Source organism: Theropithecus gelada, chromosome 2 (genome assembly GCF_003255815.1).
Source record: "Theropithecus gelada isolate Dixy chromosome 2, Tgel_1.0, whole genome shotgun sequence".
Lineage (NCBI taxonomy): Eukaryota > Metazoa > Chordata > Mammalia > Primates > Cercopithecidae > Theropithecus > Theropithecus gelada.
Genome location: NC_037669.1, coordinates 102,123,071 through 102,146,302, shown reverse-complemented (window position 1 = coordinate 102,146,302; position 23,232 = coordinate 102,123,071). Strand labels below are relative to the sequence as shown.

The 23,232-nt window shown below is 37.7% G+C and overlaps 1 protein-coding gene across 3 annotated transcripts in view; it reads left to right on the top strand.

The window, feature by feature from the left end:
* Positions 1-21,248, top strand: part of OXSR1 (oxidative stress responsive 1) — a 90,635-nt gene extending 69,387 nt beyond the window's left edge. The window contains exons 12-19 of one of the 3 annotated variants that reach the window (XM_025376985.1): positions 2,191-2,313; positions 8,108-8,143; positions 11,702-11,848; positions 13,295-13,359; positions 15,599-15,651; positions 17,179-17,247; positions 18,097-18,161; positions 18,583-21,248. In XM_025376985.1, the coding sequence (XP_025232770.1) occupies positions 2,191-2,313; positions 8,108-8,143; positions 11,702-11,848; positions 13,295-13,359; positions 15,599-15,651; positions 17,179-17,247; positions 18,097-18,161; positions 18,583-18,657 (633 nt within the window). In that variant the 3' untranslated portion in view covers positions 18,658-21,248. The remainder of the gene's footprint in view (positions 1-2,190; positions 2,314-8,107; positions 8,144-11,701; positions 11,849-13,294; positions 13,360-15,598; positions 15,652-17,178; positions 17,248-18,096; positions 18,162-18,582) is intronic. The other 2 variants (XM_025376986.1, XM_025376987.1) reach the window with 2 other exon arrangements.
* The last annotated feature ends 1,984 nt before the right edge of the window (positions 21,249-23,232 follow it).

Here is a 23,232-nt window from a genome sequence, read left to right as displayed (position 1 = left end):
ATGTGAAATGGTGCAGCCACTTTGGAAAGCAGTCTGGCAGTTCCTCAGAAGCCTAAACAGAGTCACCATGTGACCCAGCTATTCTACTCCTAGGCACACGCCAGAGAATTGAAAACGTAAGTCCACACAAAAATGTGTACACTGCTCATAGCAGCATTATTCATAAAAACCAAAAAGTGTAAACAATCCACATGTTCATCAGCTGATTATTAAATTTATTAAATGTGGTATATTCATACAGTAGAATATTATTTGACAATAAAAAGGAATGAAGTACTGATACATGCTACAGCGTGGATGACCCTTTCAAACATTATACTAGTTAAAAAAGTCCATCACAAAAGATCATATGTTGTATGATTCAGTTTATGTGAAATGTTGAAAACAGGCAAATATAAAGAAACAGTAGATTAGTGGTAACTTAGGACTGGGGGTTTTGGAGAGAAATGGGCAGTTACTGCTAAAGAGTGTGGCATGTCTTGTGGGGAGTGATAAAAATGTTCTAAATTTGATGGTAGTGATGGTTGCACAACTTTGAATATACTAAAAATCATTGAACTGTATACGTTGAGTGGTTCAGTTGTATGGTGTATGAATTATAAGGGAGCTTTCAGAGAACCAGGACCAGTACCAACAAAAAGCTTTTGGAAATTGAAAACGTAGAAGAAATGAAAAATTCAATACAAAGGTTGAGGAAATTTCCCAGAAAAGAGTTCAAAAGGCCCAGATACAGAAAACAAAAAAGCTGAGAATATTAGAGGACCATTTGACAAGGTTCAGCATTTGAGTAAAGAGAATTCCAGAAAAGGAGAACTGAGAAAAACAGAAGAAAGTAAATCATTGACAAAATAATTCAAGAAAAATGTCCAAAACTGGATGGTCATGAATTTCCAGATTGAAAGAGTCTTAAGTACTCAACACAATTAATAAAAATAGACTAATGCTAACACACATTACCATGATAAGTCAGAATACTGAAGGCAAAAAGAAGAATCTGTAGTCTTCCAGGGAGGGGGAAATGTCACAGACAGGATCAGGAGTCCTGATGACCTCAGTAGCACTTCTGGAAGCCAAATACAATGAGGCAGTTTTCTTCAAAGGTATGAAAGAAAATAATTACTGATGCAGCCTTTTCTTTTTTAACCAAACAATGAATGAAGTGTGAAGATGGAATCAAGATAAGTTCAGAAATGCATGACTTTAATATACATGCTAATAGTGGAGATGGTGCTTAAACTAAAAACAGAAGTCATGTGATCCAGGACGCACAATCCTCTGGCTGATGGTAGAATTTGATCTGAAGTAGGAGACGTGCTGTGAAACCAGTCTAGGATGGAACAGATCAGGAGGTTCTGGTGAGAGTCTTCTTCAAGAAGATGATACTGACAGAATACCCATTTGAATATGGTAAAAGGAGATATAAACAGCTGAGAGAGAGTAAATACTAACTACAGGGGAAATAGAAGTGGTAATACACAATAGGCTCAGGTCTGAATATGATACATATAATCATGTTATGTAAACACTGAATATTGACCTAACCAAAATTATAGTATATCTTGAGAAAAGAATAGAGAGTTCATAACAGAGTTAAATTTTCATCTTCTATTGTGGGAAGTCCCACAGTTAACTCTTGAAACCAAAAAGTCAGTAAGTAATGATAGGAACACGTATTCGAGAGATGAATGTCCAGAAGGATAAGCTAAAATGAGTTGAAAGGGTTGCCAGTGGAGATGAAGCTGAAGGTTAGGAGGTTGCTGTTTTTCTTAATACAACATGCACAGCTCTAGTACTCTTGAAATCATAGGCAAGTATAGTTTTGACTTAACAAATTAAAAAGAAAAAGTAACAGATTTTAAATCTTGGGTTTATTCATTTTGAGCACCCAAAACCTTTTTTTTTTTTTTTCCTTAAATGTCTCAGGACATTTAAAATCGGATTTTACCTGTGATTTTACATAGGAAGGATTTTGATGTTTGGGCTCAAGAGTATAGAAGTACAGTGGTTGTTACTAAAGACAGGTAGTAGAGCAGGTGATGGTTGGAGGATATGAATTTGTATGGGAACATTTATGGGGAAAATGATTATCTACTTAATGGATTGAAGTGATAGAAGAAGAGAGAAATATGGAGTTTCATACTTAGTAAGCATGAAACACCACCATAACCCACTTCTCTTTCTAATGAGCAGGTTCGGAGAGTACCAGGTTCCAGTGGCCGCCTCCATAAGACAGAGGATGGAGGCTGGGAGTGGAGTGATGATGAATTTGATGAAGAAAGTGAGGAAGGGAAAGCAGCAATTTCACAACTCAGGGTAAATTTTATTAAACTGTACTTTAGCTAGAACTTTGTGTGGTTCTTGTTCAGCTTAACCAGCTAAAATGTAAAGAATACAATTGTGACAGAATTACCTTGAACAGCTTATTATTAATAGGAGCCCAGTTAATTCTGCATGGAAAGTTGGACTTAGACATCTGTTTGAATATGATAATATTTAGAGTATATAAAAGTGACCCAAATCTAGAGATGAAAGCTACAAATGTCTGAGATGCAAAATACACTGGATAGGATTAATGGCCAATTAGACATTGCAGAAGAAAAGGTTAGTGAACTTGAAGGCCCAGTAATGGAAACTTTTCCCCTGAAGTCTGTTATCCTTCTAAGGAGGAATGGTGTCTCTCTTATTCAGTTGGTGCATCCTAGATATCTGTCGTGCACACGTATGTGTGTTTCCTAAAAACAGTGAAGACAAGAGTCTTCCTTTTGGTTCGTTTCATCACTCTTACCTGAAAGCACTGCCTCAGGTTGTCAGGACTCATTCCTAAGACTGGAAGTGCTTATAAGGAAATATAAATGTTTGAGGGTATTATACCTTTGACTGCTTAGGACTGTTTTTGTGGGATGAATACTGAGTATACTGGTATATCGCTTCCTGCTTTTAGGATCTGCTTTTAGGATCAGAAAGCACTTACAACTCTCTGTTGATCAACCCTGAATATTTGTTGACCTTGTTTATCTAATGAGGTCTTTGAGTCTAGTCCTTTTGCAGAGCTAAGTTTATAAAGGCCTTTCCAATGGCAGTTGGCACGAATCTATTAAGCTCTAAGCTTGGAAACACTGTTTAGAAGATAAATGCAAATATTGTTTACATACAATTGTGAGTTTAATGTTTCTTTATAAATGTGAGACTATGGCATCCTTCCTTTTTCACATGACTCCTCTCTGAATTGATACTGTCATGTATTGTTATATTAAAGCTACCAGAGGAAGCTAAAGCTGCATGAATTTTGTAGTTCTCTAGCTTCCTGTGAAAGGGATGATGATGCTGTTTTTCTTCTGACTAACAAATATTTGGAGATATACATTATAGCTTTTCAGTATCTAATTATTACTATCTAGCTATCTATAGATAAATTTGGTAGTTCTGAAATAGTTATAGTAGCTTTCTTATAACCCTAATACATTGGTATCTAAACAACACAGAAACTTACCTACTTTGGCCACAGAATAAGTAGTTTTCTGTCCAGTATTTTTCATGTTATCTTTATAGCATTTTTGAGACCATGAATTCTTTTTAAGAACATGAATCTTTTAAAACTAAATTGAACTATGTTAAGAAAAGAATATACCATGACCAAACGGGGTAGGGTGCAATGATGGTTCAGTATTAGGAAATCTCATAATATTGATAGATCTAAGGAGAAAAATCATATTTTTATTTTCATAGATTCTGAAAAAGGCTTTGACAAAATTCTTCTAATATTCATAATGCTCTTATGTAGATCCAGATTTCCATATTTATATTATTTTCCTTATGCCTGAAAAACTTTCCTTAATATTTTTTGTGTTGTAAGTCTTTTGGTGGTGATTTCTTTAAGATTTTATGTCTGAAAATGTCTTTGTTTTGAGAAGGTATGTTTTCAGGATATAGAATTCCACGTTGACAGGTTTTTTTTCTGTCAGCATTTTAAAGATATTTCTTCACCATCTTCTTGCTTGCATCTTTCCACTGAGAAATTTTGTGACATTCTTATTCTTGTTCCTTTATAAGTAACATGTCTTTTTTCCCTAGCTGCTTTTAAGATTTCGTCTTTACAAATGGTTTTGGAAAATTTGATTGTGATATGCCTAGGTATATTTTTCTTCATGTTTCTTGTGCTTGGGTTTTGTTGAGCTTGGATCTTTGGGTTTATAGGTTTTTATCAAGTTTGGAAATTTTTCAGCCATTATATTTTCAAACTTTTTTTTCTGTCCCCCAGTAACATATATATTAGGCAGCTCGAAGTTGTCTCACAGGCCACTGTTTCTCTTAATTTTTTTTAATTCTTTTTTTCTGTCTATTTTGTGTAGTTTTTATGCTAGCTTTCAAATTTATTCATCTTCTGCAATATCTAATCTTCTGCTAATCCCATCCAGTTCCTGTTTCATCTCAGGCATTGTAGTAGTCTAGAAGTTTAATTTTTTTTCCCATCTTCTATGTCTCTACTTAACTTTTTGGAGATATGTAATACAGTTATGATAACTATTTTAACATCCTTCTCTTCTAATTCTAATATCCATGTCAATTCTGAATTGGTTTTGTGTGGTTAATTATTCTCTTCATTATGGCTTGAGGAGTGTTTTCCTGCCTCTTCATATCTAGTAATCTGATTAGATGCCAAACATTGTAATTTTCACCTTATTGCTTTGCTGACAATTTTGTATTTCTGTAAGTCTTCTTGAGCTTTGTTCTGGGATACATTAAAGTTAGTTGGAAATAGTTTAATGCTTTTAGATCTTGCTTTTATGATTTGTTAGTTGGGTCTGGAGTAGTGTTCAGCCTACAGCCATTTATTCCCCACTACTGAGATAAGACCTTTTTGAGAACACTACCCAATCCCCTGTGAGTTATTAGTTTTTCCAGTTGGACTGGTGGAAATAGGCACTGTTCCTGGCTCTGTGTGAGTGCTGTGCACTCTTCTCTCTCATCATTTTTGACGTTTTCCCCCCTATTCTCAGGCATTTGCTCACATGCATTCGTTGATAAGTATTCTGTCAAACATTCGAAAGTGACCCTCTGCAACTTTGTAGGGTTCACTCTCCCTCTAGCTTTCTCCTTCCTTGTACTGTTTTATCAACTTAATCTGCCTTGGTCTCCCAGACTGTTAGCTCTGTTTCCTCAAGTCAGGCAGTTCCTTGGATTTCATCTAGGTTCCATCTCCCTATGCCACAGCTTGGAAGCTTTCAAGGCAGTATATAGGGACAAGGCCCACCACTTTTTTCCCCTGTCTTTCAGGGATCACTGTTTTTCTTTGACAAATGCCCAATGTCTTGAAAATTTTTGTTTCATATATTTTGTCTTTTTTGCAGAGGTGGGGTTGTTTCAGACAGAAAGATAAATCTTGTCCCTGTTTATTCATCATGGCCTGAAGTGGAAGTCTGTAGTTATATTTTAAGTGAATATGTAACTGTACTGAAGGGGAATATAAAAAGAAAGAATCCAAGTAACCTGTGAATATAGTATTTGACCATGTGTTCTCAGGTGGAGTTGATGGGGGAAAGAGAAAAGATAAACCTTGATCTCCTTTTATTAGGATTATTTTTCATAGTTGCATATGCAGAGCAGTTCAGAAACTCTTGTAGATGTAGGATTGAGGAAATAAGTAAATGTCTCAATGTTCTTGGGAACCAGGATTCTCACTATAGAAGAAGATATACGCAGGTACGGAGCAGGGCAAGGTAAGAAAGCATCCGGTGGGAATGGGTTTGAATTGGAGACATTGATGTGAATTCAAGCTTTGTAAAGTATGTGTGTGTGTGAATGTATGTGTGCACGTGTATGTATATACGTATGTCTATACTTGCATATATTTCTCAGCTTTGTCTACTAAACGACCCAGAAGCAAAGAAACCCCAATAATGACATGCCTTGTATCCAGATAATGGTCTCTAATACCATTCCCCACTAAAGGAAACCAGGGCTCCTTTGAGAATGGTTGATTCTAGGGCTTGGGCAGGGAAAATGTAAGAGGAATCTTGAATATTATCTTCTTTTGCCAGAACGAAAAGATACTCCAAAAAAAAAAAAAAGCATAAGGACACAAGCGCCAGCTCGAAGTTACTCCTACTGGTGAAATCTGGGACAATTTAACCACCAAAATAAAGTGCAATAATTAATTATAAATAATTTAGAAAATAGGTATCTTTGAGTCTATACCAATAGCAAATAGATAAACAAATGGGGGAAAAGGAATGGTTCTTCATTACAGTAGACTACCAAGTGCTGACCAGTAAATATGGATGAGTGTTGGAGATGGAAAATCATCATTTTACAATCATTGTTGTATGGATAGGACTAGGTAGGAATCATCAATGAAGCTAAATATAGGGGGAAGTTTTGATAAGCAGGATATTTTCAAGGTCTTAAAGTGTGTCCCCACATATTACCTATTCACCACAAGGGGAAAAAATAGGGTTTTTTTATACTGGAGAAGTAGGAAAATTCCTTGACCAGGTGATTAAAATTAACATCACCAACGAGGGGCAGATGAACATGTAATACAGTAAGAAGGACACATCAGTATGTAGAATTCCAAGTGGGAATTCGTGTAAATATAATAATAAGGAAACATCAGATAAACCCCAAGTGAAGGACGTATATTAAAATAAAGTAGGTGGTGGGAGTGGAGGGACTGTATTTTCCAAAAATGTTGATGTTCCAGATTTTAAAAATCTAAGAAACGTGAAAACTACCTGCAATACATGATCCTAGACTATCCCATACTGGAGGAAAAACAAAAGGCTACAAAGTACATTAGTGTCAACTGACATTTACACTATAAATTAAAGTATTATATCATGTTAAATTTAATGAGAACTATAGTGTGAAGTTATATAAGAAAACATCTCATTCTTAGGAAATGTACACTCTGTATTAAGTGGTAAACAGCCATGATATATGCAACTTATTCTCAAATGGTATAGGAAAAATATATTTAGAAAGAAAGAGAAAGTGAGCACCCAAATGATAAAGCAGATAAGGGGAAAAAAGGTTAATAATAAATGAATTGGGGTAAAGGGTATACTTATGTTCTTGTATTGTTATTCTAGCACCTTTTTTGTTAAGTTTGAAATTATTTACACAAGTTTTTTTTCTTGTAGTCTGGATGAATTCAGTATTTACAAAGTTGTTTTTTTTTTTTTTTAAAAAAAAACCTTTTGGGTTGGCCACTTACTTGGTATGCTACATTAGCTATTACCTGAATTTTAATTACTCCTTAATGAAATGGTGATAAAAGTGTAAAAAAAACCATCAGTTGATCTTTGACATATTCTGACTAAGTCCATTGTTGGCAGAATTTACCATAAATTGTTATTTGTTTAGAGGTAAGTTTTTTGGTAAACCACAGTGCCTGTATCCAGAATTACTGCTGACTTTTATTATTTTACCAAATAAACAGCTTAAATTTTCATATGGCGGATTATAATTGGTCATTTCCTAATAAATGTGGTTTACATCAGATATTTGAGACCTCACCTCAAGTATCGTTTTATTTCCACTGCCTTTATTTTTGCTAGTGGTCTGTGCTTTATTTTTGGACCACCCATGTTTCTTTACATACCAGATTCCTGAATATCCGACACCAAGAGTAAGGATAGTAGACTGTTGACATGCAGCTTTCAGATCAATTTTGGCTCAAGAGTTTTCTCCATTAAAGCCTGTAAACAGAATTACTCTGCTTTGAGAATGTATTAGATAATTAGCTTAAAAGTTTAGGTTTGGTCTGGGATCTTATATACATAATATGTTCACCATTTGTAGAAAGATTTTACTTTGGAGAATGTGACAGTCCCATTATGTATGCTTATAAAGCTTACAATTTTAAAATACAGAATTTTAAAATTGATAAGTACATTGATGTATTTGTTACAGGCTACCTGGGCAAAAAATACAATACTATCATGACAGTTATTTTTTCCAGAAAACTTTCAGTAGACTTGCTGGTGAGTTAATATATGGATCAGAATTAAATGGAGTTGACTTGCATTTAACATCACTTGCAGTTTGGGACTGACTACAAGTAACCTGAGTTGTGAGTTAACAACCATCCTTTTTGTATTTCTTTTAGTCTCCCCGAGTGAAAGAATCAATATCAAATTCTGAGGTAAGTAATTGTGATTATTGAATCCTTGTTAAAGTATATGTGCTTTTGTTTTGGTTTCAATTTTAAGCACTTTTTTTTGTGTATATGTGTGCTTAAATGGGAATGCAACTTTATACCAATCAAATTTTAAAAGTTGGCCTAAGGGCTCAGAATGTTCTTCCTTGCTTTCTTGATTTTGTGAATTTTTTATTTTTATTTTTGACTTGGGCTACTTGAAATGAAAAGTTATTTATTTATTTTTTTGAGACAGGGTCTCACTCTGTCACCCATGCTAGAGTGCAGTGGTGCGATCACAGCTTACTTTCAGCCTTGGCCTACTGGGGCTCAAGTGATCCTCCCACCTCAGCCTCCTGGATAGCTGGAACCACAGGCACACACCACCATGCCTGTTTTTTGTAGAGATGGGGTCTCACCATGTTGCCCAGGCTGGTCTCAAGCTCCTGGGCTCAGGCAATCTCCCTGCCTTGGCCTCCCAAAGTGCTGGAATTACAGGCATGTGCCACTGTGCCCTGCTAAAAAGTAGTGTTTTTTTGCATTAATTTGTTTGTGAATTTGTCATATGCCACCTGTCCTTTTTGAATTTTTTTCTTTCAGCCGCTTCTCTTGTGAAATAAATTCTATTTTCTGTGGTTACTGCGTCAATATGATAGGAAATCCTGTTAAGCAGATTCTTATTGGGCTGGTTTCCCTGTTCTCATTACCGGTGGAAAACAATCATTTCTATGATCTATTCTGTCATACAGTCTTACTTCTGGCAGCATCTTCATTCTGAGCTCAGTATTTGGTTTAAACACATCTCTTGCTCTTAAACCAATTCTATTTTTTCCTCTTTGCTAAAAAGTAACCTTTTTTTCATTTATTTTGTATATAAAGTACATTTCTGTATGTGATTATGTACATTTGTTTACATAGAACTGTATTAAGAGTAAAAACAAATTACTTCTTTCACATATTAACAGGCCGATATCTGTCAACTTATATTAGAACTGTTGTTCACTTATATGTGTGGCTCCTCTTCTTGGTAAGGGAATTGCGTTTTCCTGTCCCTTGAAATTACATATGGCCATGTCAGTTACTCTGGCCAGTGACATGTTAGCAGAAGTAAGAACCACTCATGATTCCCTTTGTCTCCTTACTCCTGCTACTATGACCTGTATTCCTGAGTGAGGATGATACCGAGCTTGTTAGCCCCTGCTGGCGAGAGATAGACTTAAAGTGTGTCCAAGAAACAACTTTTGTTGTTTTAATCCACTGACACTTCAGGATTATTTGTTACTTCTAACTTAACCTATGTTGACTAATACTTGATTTCTCAGAAATTGAATGAGAGGCTATTTTACAGATTATCTAGTTTTTATTTTTAGTCTTCTTGTTCCTTTGCCTAAGTATCTCCACATGAACTCTTGCATACTCATATTCTCATGCTCATTACTTTGTTTTTACATTTGTGATAAAATTCACATAACGTAAAATTTACCATCCTAATCATTTTCAAGTATATAGTCCAGTGGTATTAAATATATTCACACTGTAGTACAACCATCACCACTATCCATCTTCAGAACTATTTTATCTTCCCAAACTAAAACTCTGTGGCTGTTAAACAGTAACTGCATTCTCCCCAGTCGCTGGCAACCACCATTCTATTTTCTGTCTATGAATTTGCCTACTCTAGGTACCTCATATAAGTGGAATTATACAGTATTTGTCATTTTGTGACCAGTCTGTTTCACTTAGCATAATGTTCTGAAGTTCATCAGTGTTGTAGCATATGTCAGAATGTCTTTACTTTTTAAGGGTCGATAATATTCCATTGTGTGTGTGTGTGTGTGTGTGTGTGTGTGTACACATACCACATTTTATTCATCTGTTAGTGGACACTGGTTTGCTTCTGCCTTTTAGCTGTGGTCCATTATGCCATTGTCAACATAGGTGTACAACTGTCTCTTTGAGACCCTGCTTTCAATTCTTTGGGGTGTATACCTAGAAGTGGAATTGCTGGGTATATGGTACTTCTATTTGTAATTTTTTGAAGGACCATCATACTGTTTTCCATAGAGGCTGCACCATTTTACGTGCTCATCAACAAGGGTTCCAATTCCTGTGCATTCTCTCATTACTTTTAAAAATATATCCTTTCCATCTTTACTACAGATAAATGTAAGTACATACAATTTGGAAGCTAAATAGTCTTTTGAAATAGCATTAATAATTAACATTTTCAAAAGTACTCTTAAAGGCCTACTTTTCTATAAAAATCTAGAACCAATGAGTAACTTACGACTTCTTTTTTTTTTGAGACGGAGTCTCGCTTTACCGCCCAGGCTGGAGTGCAGTGGCCGGATCTCAGCTCACTGCAAGCTCCACCTCCCGGGTTCACGCCATTCTCCTGCCTCAGCCTCCCGAGTAGCTGGGACTACAGGCGCCCGCCATCTCGCCCGGCTAGTTTTTTGTATTTTTTAGTAGAGACGGGGTTTCACCGTGTTCGCCAGGATGGTCTTGATCTCCTTACCTCGTGATCCACCCGTCTCGGCCTCCCAAAGTGCTGGGATTACAGGCTTGAGCCACCGCGCCCGGCTGTAACTTACGACTTCTTATGTATGAAGTTAAATGAACACAAAATTTTATTCCTTGTCTCCTTGATTTTGCTTATATAATATCACCTATTCGACCTCTATTACTACTCTTGGAATTTTTTTCTCTTTCAACTTTACATTTTGGCTATTGCATCGTTTTTCCCCCAACTAACTGCATAATTTTGAATATGTTTAACTTGTTTTTATACTCAGAGTCAGTCATTTCCCCCCAAACTACATAATTAAAATTTATGAACTATTTCAGACATATAGAATAACATATATAAAATATATTTTTTTAGTTTTAAAGCATCACATTCACTTTTAAAATGCATTTCAGATATGTTAAGGAATTATTGGTTGATTGTCTTTGTAAGAAATACAAAGTCCCCATGCATGGAAAAATATAGCTTCTATAATTTTGTATTACATATTTAAATCTGTATTTTGGAGGTGCTGTTTTGCTGGGCAAAGGAATGGAATAGATTTTGTTAAAAATACATATAATGCAAAGTGAAAGACGACAGATAAAAAAGACTATATATTATCTGATTCCATTTTATGAAGTACCCAGAAAAGCAAATTTATAGAAATTAGATCATTTGTTGCCTATAGCCGGGTGTGGAAACAGTAACTAACTGTAGACACGAGAGGACTTTTTGGAGGTGATGGAAGTGTTCTAAAATGATTGTGGTGATGGTTGCACAATTCTATGTATTGTACAAAAATCGCTAAATTGTATAGTTACAGTGGATAAATGTAGAGGAATATAAATTATACCTCACAGAGTTGTTAAAAGTTTAAAAGCCTAAAAATATTTGACTTCCATTTGGAATAGATGTATTCGGAGTAGACACAAAACCTGTACACTACCCAGAAACTACTTTGAAAATATCACCCTGAAAGGCTGCACTTGCTGTCAGCAGACCTGCCTCCCTTTCCACACAACTTAAGAAGCACTGTATGTGTGTTTTTGTTATAGCTTTTTCCAACAACTGATCCTGTGGGTACTTTGCTCCAAGTTCCAGAACAGATCTCTGCTCATCTACCTCAGCCAGCTGGGCAGATGCCTACACAGCCAACTCAAGTCTCTCTCCCACCCACCGCAGAGCCAGCAAAAACAGCACAGGTGAAGCCGGGGATATGCTTTCATGGTCATTCCTTTGGGTAGATGAAAAGAGCAGATACTAATATGGAGCACAACGTAATGTAATCAGGTTAATGTCTTGGTAGATTTTGAAACAAGTTAGAAATTCTGTCTTCACATTTTTAAGCATGTACAGGTAAGAGAATTTTACAAGGATCACATGCAGGTTTTTACGCAACAGAATAAGTTAATGATGGAAATATTTCAAACATCAAAAATTTTGGGCTAATTTCTTGTCAGCTTTGTATTAGATAATTATTACATTTAACTTCAGAATGCAGTTCATGAAGTTCAACAGAGACTAGGAGAATTGATGGCTGTACTATTTTTGTTGTTCACTCAGGCTTATACTTTTTATTAATACTCTGTTATCTATGGTTTTTCTCTATTAGTCTTCTAAGTTATTTGTCAATTTTGTGAGGGTTGGTTTGTTAAGTCTGGGTGTTATAATCTGTAAACTCATTTATCCAGGTGCACACAAACTTTATCAAATCATACTTCATTAAGAGCAGCCAAGTGAATGAAGGCCCTGCAGTGGGCTACTACATGCTGTGTAACTCCTACCCTCCCTTCAATAAACCTCACACACTGCATACAACATGTGGCCCCTATGGTACATGGTTAAAGTAAGACTTTCAGCATCCATTCATTTATTAAATATTATAATGCCATTTTCTTGTCTAAAGTTTTAGATGAAAAGAAACAGAAATTAACAGTCTGATTTTTTTTTTCTTTTGCACCCCAGTAGATCATCTTGTGTTCTGCCTTTGGAGATCACTGTTTTGAGCATTTCCAATTAGTCATGGCACTTACTTTGTTTAACTTTTTCATCCCTCAAGCTTTCCATCTCTGTCCTGCATATGGGAAAAGATACAGTTGTCTTAGGAAAACTGATGGAAAAATTAGATTCATTTTATAAACAACTTAAATTGAATGCATGTCCTCCCATAAGCAAGCGATAGCTGTACAATTTTCAGAGAGGATTAGTTTAGCCGTAAAAAGATGGAACCTATGTATAGGTTGGATGGATTCCTGAAGGGCTGCTGGTTCAGGCTCTACCTTTTGTATTGCCATATGGTGCACTGGCAGATTTTTTTAAAATGAGAAACGTAGCTTCGTGTTTTTCAGTCTTGTAGAGGGGAACAGGGGTCTCAGAAATATAAAATGTAAATGTGGCTATATGTGAAATTTCATCTGGGCTTGAGAATTGTCTTTCTCGTTGTGTTGGACTTAAACTGACATTCAGCTTTTGTTGCTGCCTTGGAGTGCATGTCCTCCTCCAGCAGGGAATGCCCTGGGGATTAGTACAACCTTAGCTGGAGATGAAGAAAATTGCTGCCAAGTACATGATTCCTCTGCCAATGACCATTAGTCACCTCCCCACTTAATGTTTCAGGCAATGACTGTATACCTTTCAATGCTTTTTAGGCTTTGTCTTCAGGATCAGGTTCACAAGAAACCAAGATCCCAATTAGTCTAGTACTAAGATTAAGGTAAGTAGACATTTTTTGTTTTGTTTTGTTTTGTTTTCTGAATACTCTGCATATGCTGTAATAGTCTGTGCCTGAGAGTAACTGGATAGGATTGTATGTTCTCCAGCATGAAGCTCTGTTTGCTTCACGGTGTATTATTTTCCTCAGAAATAATAGCAACAGTGTGAGGACCTGGATGTCAACGGTGTTGTGACTAACTGATGCACATGTTCTCTTAGTTGTTTCTATGCTAATTGATGATGAGTTTGTGTATTTGCAGTGTAGCTAGTTCGGGTTAGGAAGTGTAGCCTGTAATTGAGGAACAGTTTTTAGGGGAGCAGCACTAACTGGCTTATCTGAAGATCAGTCTTGTAATTGTGACCAGGTAAGCACCATGGACTCTGAGATCAACTAACCCAAGAGGGGAGGACTTTTTGATTGTGATAGGTCAAATAAAGGCCTTGTTTTTAGAAGATTAAAAGGAAACTTCTAAATGTTTTTGTAGTCTGTTTCTGTTTTGCAGCCAGTACCCTAAATTGGTGGTTCTTGGTGGGAACATATAGAGAGGTCCTGACAGATTGTTTAGCAGGAAGTACCGTAGGTAGCAATCTGTTCATTTTAATTCCCTGCCCCCTGCCCCCGCCTCCCCCACCGCTACCACTGCTGGATTCAAATTCCAGAGCTTTCTTGTCAGAATAACTATGGCTGTTGTATTGCTCTAGTTAGGTCTCTTTCTATCATAAATGCCTTTGAAAAAAAATTAGTATTAAAGTATCACTTGAGGCAACTCAGGTCCTTTAAAACTAACATTTTTTTAAAAAGAGTTCCACTGCATTACCATTAACTCATTCCCCTTGCACGTATGAATTCCTAGTCATCTTTCGGTAAGGTCATAATTGGAGATAGAGGCAGCAAGAGCAATTTAAGAGAATGTGGTAAGGAGAATCTCATTGCTCCCGGCTACCAGGAGCAATGCATTTATGCCATAAATGTGAAAAGCAGATTTGGTTACCTTTCCTTTACAGAAGCCTACTCACTATACCTGGTCTCATCTCAAAAATTCTGAATTACTAGGATGTCTTGACAACCTCATGCTGTTTTAATTCTACGTAAAGAATAACACTTTAAGAAAATTATTGTGAAATGTATTAAGCACAGACTATGTATAGCACTCTTTGGTACTGTGGAAAGATGGATACTGAGAAAAGAGAAAATTAAATGACTCCCTTAATAATCGAGTCTAGGTTGGAAGTTGATTTGAACTATGTACTTACACAGCTAAAAGCAAATTTCAGGTAGTGTATACATGCAGAAGTATAAGTTTGTATGTACCTGTGTAGAGAGAACGCAGTGCAAGGGAAGATCATTTGGGGCAGGTTATATTTGAGATGGGTAGTTGTATTTTAAGCACAATTTCAGTAACATCCTCAAGTATATTATTCTTCAAATAGAAGTAAACCCTCTCCATTGTTTATATAAAATAGATTTGAGTCATAAGTGAGCAGGCATATCTGCCCTTAGATATAATGCTCTCATTTCTCTGTCTTTAAACCTTATAACCTCCAGGGATCCTGCTTTATCTCAGTACGTGGTGTGGTCATCACTGTAATTGTACCTCACCAGTCATTTTTGAATTTCTGGAGTCATGTATTAACTCTGCTATCAGTATGGACCCAATTCCTTTCCCTATCCTCTCTGCCTACCCAAATCCTGCATATCTGTTAAGTCCTATATAAACACTACTTCTAAAATTTTTCCTTATTATCCCCATCTCCCATATATTGTTTGAATTCCTATGGAATTTGAGGGAGTATCGTGTATTTCATTTTATGAGTCTGCCAAGACTGATCACCAGTGGTAGGCAATGAATTGTGGGCATGTAGGAATGCGGATAAGGATGAAAAAGGCATCCTGTATAATTTTAATCACACCTCCCTGTGCTCATACAATTTTCTCTTAGTTTTATATGTTCTTAATGGGAATAAGGATGGGAGTGGGCATATAAGAATCTACTCAAAGGCATGAAATTTTTATATTGATCATTAAGGGACATAGATTCAAAGGGTTGTAGGTCAACTAGATGGTCATTCTAAATTGGTTTTGCTCTGAGTTCTGCAGTGTGAACATATCTGAATACATCGTATGATCTATGGGAACAAAACAGTCTTTCTTGAGGCACAGCTTTCTTAATACATGTTGGCAGAATCTCTTTGCATAAATTTAGAAATTCTTATTTTATGCCTTCTGCTTTCTTTCATAGGAATTCCAAAAAAGAACTAAATGATATTCGATTTGAATTTACTCCTGGGAGAGGTGAGGCATCAAACGGATTGAAAACAAAATAGCTTCTAATTTGTGATTCAGTGAAATGTGTTGTGAAGTTTCTGTCCTTTGTGAAGTTTTGCTTTTAAAGGATAATAAAAATTTTCCCGGTTTTGGGGAGCATATAAGTGAGATAAAAATGCAGTTCATAGACTACTAAACACATTTAGAAAACCTTGTATAATAACACAAACAGTAATAAATATATAATAGCTCTTTACAGCTTAGTATAGGCCAGGCATTGTCTTAAGCGTTATCTTATTAAATTCTCACAGCAGCCTACTAAGGAAAAATTATTATCCCCATATTATCGATGATGAAATCAAGACTTAGAGAGAGGCAAAGTAACTTGTTGAAGGTCACACAGCTGGAAAGAGGTAGAGCTGAAATTCAAATCAGATCTGTCAGAATCCAGAGTTCTTGCTTTATACATGGTTGTCCTCCATGATGGTAAAGAAACAAGGTCTGCAGTCTCCTCTCTCCTCAGACAGAAGCTGAGGCTTGTCATGTACTGTTTCTGGCTGTCGAACTTCACCTTGAACAAGGCATGTTTTGTTTCTTGCCTTTATTACTCAGGATTCTAATTTGGGGAGTAGCCAGCAAGTATCTGTTCTGTGTATCATGCTTATTCTTCTTGCCGTCTCACTATTATCAGCAACTAACCACTAAAGAGAAAAGATGCAGGTGTACAGAGGTGTTACCAGTTTTACTTTTTAAAAACCAGGCAACATCACATTTTCAGGAATTAATTCAAATTGCTGGTTGCCTGTGTGAATGTGTGGACGCTCTCCGCAGCAGTCCTCCTGTTCCCTCTGAGGTGCTCATTTTCAAGCCCTTGGGAACCAGTACTACTGAGTTGGTTGAAGATGAGGTTAATTGGGGATACTCTATCCTCATCTTTTTACTTTCTAGTTATACCCATTGCTCAGATTGTACCACCTGGGATAACTAGATAAGAAGAAAAGCCCACCAGAATAAAAAAGTAAATGAATTTAGTAAAAAACTTGAAGTATGATTCCCAAAGAGAAGAGAAAAATTTTTTGAGACAAAAATTGTTGCCTCAGTTTTTGAGAATAAATCATTCTGGTTTTTTAGCCCGAGAGATGCTCAGTATTCAACATCATGTCTCAGAGCTCTGAGAGCTCAGTCCAGGATTGTACTTGAAAATAGGAATTTCCTCTGCAACATCAGTGTCAGGTGCTTTTCTAACTGGGCCGGAACCCATCTACATTACACCATTTAGAAAGTTATCTTTACATTGAGCTGTATAAACCAGATATTTGCCACCTGGTTTATACAGATTCTGCCCTCTAGCTAGATCTGTGAGAATTCCTCACTTCAGATAATCCCAGTGGTAGGAAAAGTCTTTGGGAGGAAGACCCTGCCTGCCTTCTTGGTTCTGTGGATTTAGCAGCCAACTTGGGCTTAGCATGGCACACTGACACCCACATGAGCTGTGAGCGTTAACAGTGTCAAGCATGCACAAAAAACAGAGCACCGTCTTCTTTGTCCTTGCAGATACAGCGGAGGGTGTCTCTCAGGAACTCATTTCTGCTGGCCTGGTCGACGGAAGGGATTTAGTAATAGGTAACTCCATTGCGTTCTGCCCATGTGCTCCTGTGTCTCTGTATACTTAGTACATAGAAAAGCAGGTTTTTAATTTCACTGAGTAGGTCTGATGGTTCTTGGCTTTGCTGAAATTATAGGTAATGGGATAGTTCCTTAAACACACACAAAATTTCACCTCTGAGTTTGTTTGTGACTTCCAATGATAGTAAGTGAAAGCACACCCAAGGTCTTTAGGAGACTAATAGAAATTATGGCAAAAGTAACAGGTTAAAGTAAGCTTGGTCATATCTGATCTGTTTTGGATACCTAATTTTTGTGGCCCAAGTTGAACAAAAGTCATTAGAGATTTAGTCCTAGAAAAGCAGGAAGGAAGAGAGAAGGCCCAATGAGGCCACAGGTCCTTGTTACTGAAGGAAAAGACCATGTCCTTAGGCACAGTTTTCCATGAAAGACCAGATAGTAAATAGTTTAGGCCTTGCGGGCCATGTACAGTGTCTGTCGCTTTTAAACCACTCTTAGTTTTTTCTCTCTTGCCGGAGAACAAAAACAGACCACAGGCTGGTTTGTTGACTTCTGGCCTTGGGGTTTCTGATCCATAAATCAGGAAATCATACCTCTTTTACCTGCATGTCTTTCCTACCTTAATACAACATTTTAAAGAAAGTTAATTTGACAGTGGCTCAAGGTGTACTACTTAGAAATCAGTTTAAAAGACACTTTCATTTGGGGAGTGATTATTTGATCTGTCTGCTTCCATTTTGATTGTACAGAGCATATTCTTAACTACCATTTAAGCTTTTAAAATACGGTTGAAAGTGGATTTATGTAACTTCTCATTCATTACCTTCTCTGTTTGTATGATTACAGTGGCAGCTAATTTGCAGAAAATTGTGGAAGAACCTCAGTCAAATCGATCTGTCACTTTCAAACTGGTACTCATCCCTTCTTCCTTATGAAAACATCTTGCCTTTTACACACTGGCAGCTTCTCCAGACCAGCTTCTATGTGCCCTGAGTGATGAGGATATTAAAATGTGGTGGATTGTGTTCATTTAGCCTCCCCAGTGCCCTGGGCTGATGTTTCCCTTTGAGTGGCCACTCTTCCTCTGTCCATGCCAGGAAACCTCTGACCCCAGCCCCTTGGCTATTCATAAGAGAAACTATTAGCCAGTCTGACTCTAGCTGTTTACCCAGCCCCCTTCTTTTCTGGAATAAATACCTTCGTCAGTCTCCTATTTGTATCCTAGGGACCTGTTGCCCACTGCCTACCTTCCCACTATCCCATGTCAGTTTTATTTGCTACCTGCAAGTTTGTTTATAATAATCACAGTTTCTCATTTTGTTTGGTTCTTAGGCATCTGGTGTCGAAGGCTCGGATATTCCTGATGATGGTAAACTGATAGGATTTGCCCAGCTCAGCATCAGCTAAACCACAACCCTGGAAGAGGCGGCCTAAGGAGATTCCACACATGCGTATCTCTGTTGCTTCTATTGGCCTAAACCCACTACTGCCAAAGAACCCAGCAACAAACCTCCCGGCTAGGAGCTTTAGAAGTCTTTATGTTCTTCCTGCCATCATTCCTCCTTTTCCCACAGGAAAAGAAAAGTTGGATCACTAGTGGCCAGCATCCCCAGAGTTCCGTTAGTAAACTTACTTCATATGTCCCCTGTCTTCCTCCATCTGAGAAGTGGCCCACGTGCTTCAACACCCAGGAGGGAGATCTGTCAGCTCATTCTTGCCTTACTCCAATGATGGCCCAGGTGGAAAAGTAGCAGCTGTATCGGGCTTCCTCATCCCGCCTGTTCCCCCACACCGGCCAGGATATGGACATCTTAGGATATCTCTTTACCACTGAAGTAGAATTGATTGTTCAGCTGGAGCCCAGAGAATTTAATTTAGTGTTTTTTCTTTGTACCTGATGTGAATTCTAGCAACCTTTGTTAGGAAAAAGCACAGCCTCAGATGGAGGCAGCCTAAACTGTGTTCTTGTTTTGTTCATGGTGTTTCTAAGCGTTTTGCTGAAGCTGCCCTCAGGCACCCCCTTCTTCATTGCTCTCTCCAGAAAGGGTTGCTAGCCTTAACTTCAGCTGGTGCAAAACATCTGACTGTAGCCGAACTTCAGCCATCGGATCCTTCAAAGTGGAACTTTGGATTGTTTTTACAGACAACATCGAGTAATGGCTTGTAAATGTGAATTTTTGCAAGAGGTGGTTTTTGAACAGGAAAATCATAATTCATATCATTGGAGAAGTATTTATTTTCAAATATTAAATTGAAGAAAAACTCAATCCTCCCATGAAAATCAGTTTGCCTGGCCTCCAAGTCATGAGGAAATGGGTATGCAAGGCTGAGATTTCTACAGCAATAAAGGAGACACACACTGGGCCGGAGAGGCCTGCCTTCTGCCTGCTCTCCTGCACTGACCCTTTGGAGGGGGTCTCTGTGTGCTGAAGCTAACTCAAGATGGAAAGTGAAACCACATGTGCCGTGACCTTTAGGTTTTATGAGTAGACAGTGTTCATTTGATTTTCTACAGAAATAATATAAATTATTCTTTAGGTTTAAAAAGAGCACTCATAATGCAATATGTGAATAATCAGTGAGGTTGATTTTTCTTTTTTCCTACCGTTTCATAGTCTTTGTCTAACTGCTAGTAACCCTGCCGAGTTTTATATATGAGTGGGATACTCAATCTGGCCTTAAAAAGATACACAAAGATGGGCTCTGGGTCCCTGGAAAGGGGGAGAGTTGCCCTTTACAGAATCACTCAAGCCCTTTCCAGAAGTGTTGGTCTGATGAACAAGGTTGTTTTACCTTATTTTCTCTTGGAACATATCTGAAAGCCTTCCCCACAAATAACTTGTCACACCTTTTGTTTCATTCTGAGCCTTTGGTTTTAGTCATGGGCTTTCTTCACCTGCCCTAGGTGCAAAGGCATGTTGGGAAAGAGATGGATGTTGGGGAGGAAGAGGGGATGAATTTCAGATGGGAGTTGGGAGGAGAGTAGGTGAGAAAATCAGACACCAAAGTTCAGTGTCCCAGCAGTCTTGGTAAAAGGAGGGAGCCTGCTGAACCAGAAGGGAGAAAAGAAGATTGACCAGCTTGCTAGAAAAATATTTAGCTTTTCTTTTTCTTTTTTTTGTGGGGGGGATGGAGAGGAAAAAGGACGGGGAGGTGGGAATGAGGTATAGAAAAGAGATAGCATCCTCTTTGACACAAGACTAGTGGCTTACCTTAGAGTCTTTCTGTTTGTTTGTTTCAAACAAACCCATCATAATCTACTTATTTATGAATCCAAGGGGTGGTAGTATCACTCTGTTCTAGCATTCTGTGTGGAGATGGTCTGGTGCCCAGCTGGGAGTGAGCAGCAGCCTATCCCCTGTTCACTTTCTCTAGCCCATCATTACCTGTGAACTGCAGTGGGGCAGTCATGGCAAATAGAATTGGGCTGGGGTTTCTCCTTCTTTTCAGTTCATTGTTTGCCCTGCTAGGAATTAGAAGACAGACACCATGTCCCAGGACAGTGTTATTTCTTCTGCATGATGTGTGGTAGACTCCCTTTGCTGGCTTGTGCAGTGATACTGAGAAAATACATGAACAGAAACTGCCCAGGTGGAACAGCACGTAACCTAGTGAGTGAGTGTACTCCTTTCTAGGAATGCTGGTTCAGAGTGCACCTCTGTCACTAGGTCCCAGGATCCCCTTGTCCCTGGAGTAGGGACTAACTATAGCACAAAGTAATATGTGCCAATGCTATTTGTGAAATGTTTGGTCTTTCTAAATGACTAATGGATTTGTTTGGGTTTTTGCTTAAGTTTTGAACCAAATCCTAGAGCCAGCTGATAATATTTAATAATCTGGAGGATAGAATAATGATGTACCAATAAGTGGAGATTCCTCCTTATGATGTATGCTAGGTTATGGAAGATGTAAAATATTCAACTTTTTCCTCCTTTTTTTGGACTTTGTATTTTACTGCATGTTTTCTTCATTTTTAATCAATAAAGAGTAAATTGTCCGTAGTGGTGTATGGATGCTTTATTTTAGTGGCCGTTGGCAGAGAACTGTGGGTTGTGGGTCAGGGAATCACCACCAACTTTAATTTTTCATGTGAATAGAAGCCAAAGTACATATAAACTATAAAGTGTATCTGTTGATCTACAAATTACCTAGAACCGTTAAAGCCATTATATAGTTGGGGAAACTGCAACCCTAAAAGGGAGGGATGAGGTCAGCCCAAGGAATTAGGGTGGGATATGGAACTCCTTTTCTAATTTTTGATCTTTTTTAAATCTTTGATTTTGCTCATGCTGTTGGGCAAGGAAGGATGTCAGATTCAAGCCCTTGGGAGTCTCTTTTGAAAGTTCAGAACAGGGCTGAACTTATCTCTTCTTGGCTTTGATATTGCAATGGTGAAGTTACATACAAGATTCTAGGCTCCTTTGTATTCCTGTTATCCTCCCAACTGCAGGAGGAATCTTCCCTCATCATCCATCAGTGGCTTTTGATCCATGATAACACTGCTTGTGGGTCCTGGTATTTCAGAGCTCAGGGCTGTGGAGCCTTGGAGTTGACAGTACTGTTTGGCCTGCAGCTAGTGGAGTTTGCTTTCAATATAAGCAAGTTATAAAAGTGGAATCAAACTATCATGGGGATAGGAAGGAGATACTGGTTACTCGTAAGTGACCATGGTATATCTGGAGGGAAGGGAAAGGGTCAAGGGCAAATTGAGCCTTCACTTGCCCATTTCTGACAAAATCAGGTCATATCACTAGGCTTGGTTCCTTAGCTTTATTTGTTTGGCAACAATACTCAGTGCATCCATTCAGGGATTCCTCCTTTGAGTCAGGTTATCTACTCCAAGGTTTTTCGTTTTGTTTTGTTTTGTTTTGTTTTTTTCTTTAATGGACTTTAATTTTTAGGGCAGTTTTAGTTTCACAATAAAATTGAGTAGAAGATACAAAGAGTTCCCACACACCTCCTGACTCCACCCACAAACAGCCTCCACTACATCCCCCACTAGAGTGGTACATTTGATACAACTGATGAATGTACATTGACACACCATTATCACCCAAAGTCCATAGTTTACATTAGGGTTCACTCTTGGTGGTGTACATTCTATGGGTTTTGACAAATACGTGATGACATATATCCACCATTACAGTATCACACAGAATAGTTTCACTGTTCTAAACTTCTGTGCTACCTGTTCCTCGCTCCCCCACTAGCCTGTGAGAACCACTGATCTTTTTACTGTCTATTGCCTTTTCCAAAGTATCATATAGTTAGAATCAAACAGTATGTACCCTTTTCAGATTTTCCTCTTTTACTTAGTAATATGCATTTCAGTCTCCTCAATGATTTTTCATAGCTTGATAGCACATTTCTTTTTAACAGAATAATATTCCATAGTCTGTACCTCAGTTCATTCACCCACTGAAGGACACCTTGATTGTTGCCAAATTTTGGCAATTATGAATAAAGCTTAGTAAACATCTGAGGGCAGATATTTGTGTAGACAGTTGAAAACAGCAACAGCTTTTTTGGATAAACTCCAAGGAATGCGATTACTGGATCGTGGGTAAGGCTATGTTTTGTAAGAAACTACCAAACCTTGTGGCTGTACCATTTTGTGTTCCCACCAGCAGTGGATGAGAGTTCCTGTTACTCCACATCTTTAACAGCATTTGCTATTACTGGTATTTTGGATTTGGCCATTCTAATAGGTGTGTAGTGATACGTCTTTTTAATTTGCAACTTCCTAATGACATTTGCATCTTTTCATATGCTTATTTGCTATCTGTGTATCTTTGGTGAGGTGTGTGTTCAGGTCTTTAGCCCTCCCCACTTCCCCCCTAATTTTAACTTTTTGTTTTGAAATAATCTCAGACTACAGAAAAATTTACAAAAACAATACAAAGAATTCCCCTATACCCATCTCCCAACTTCCCCAAATGTTAACATCTTACATAACCACTTACAATGATCAAAATCAGGAAA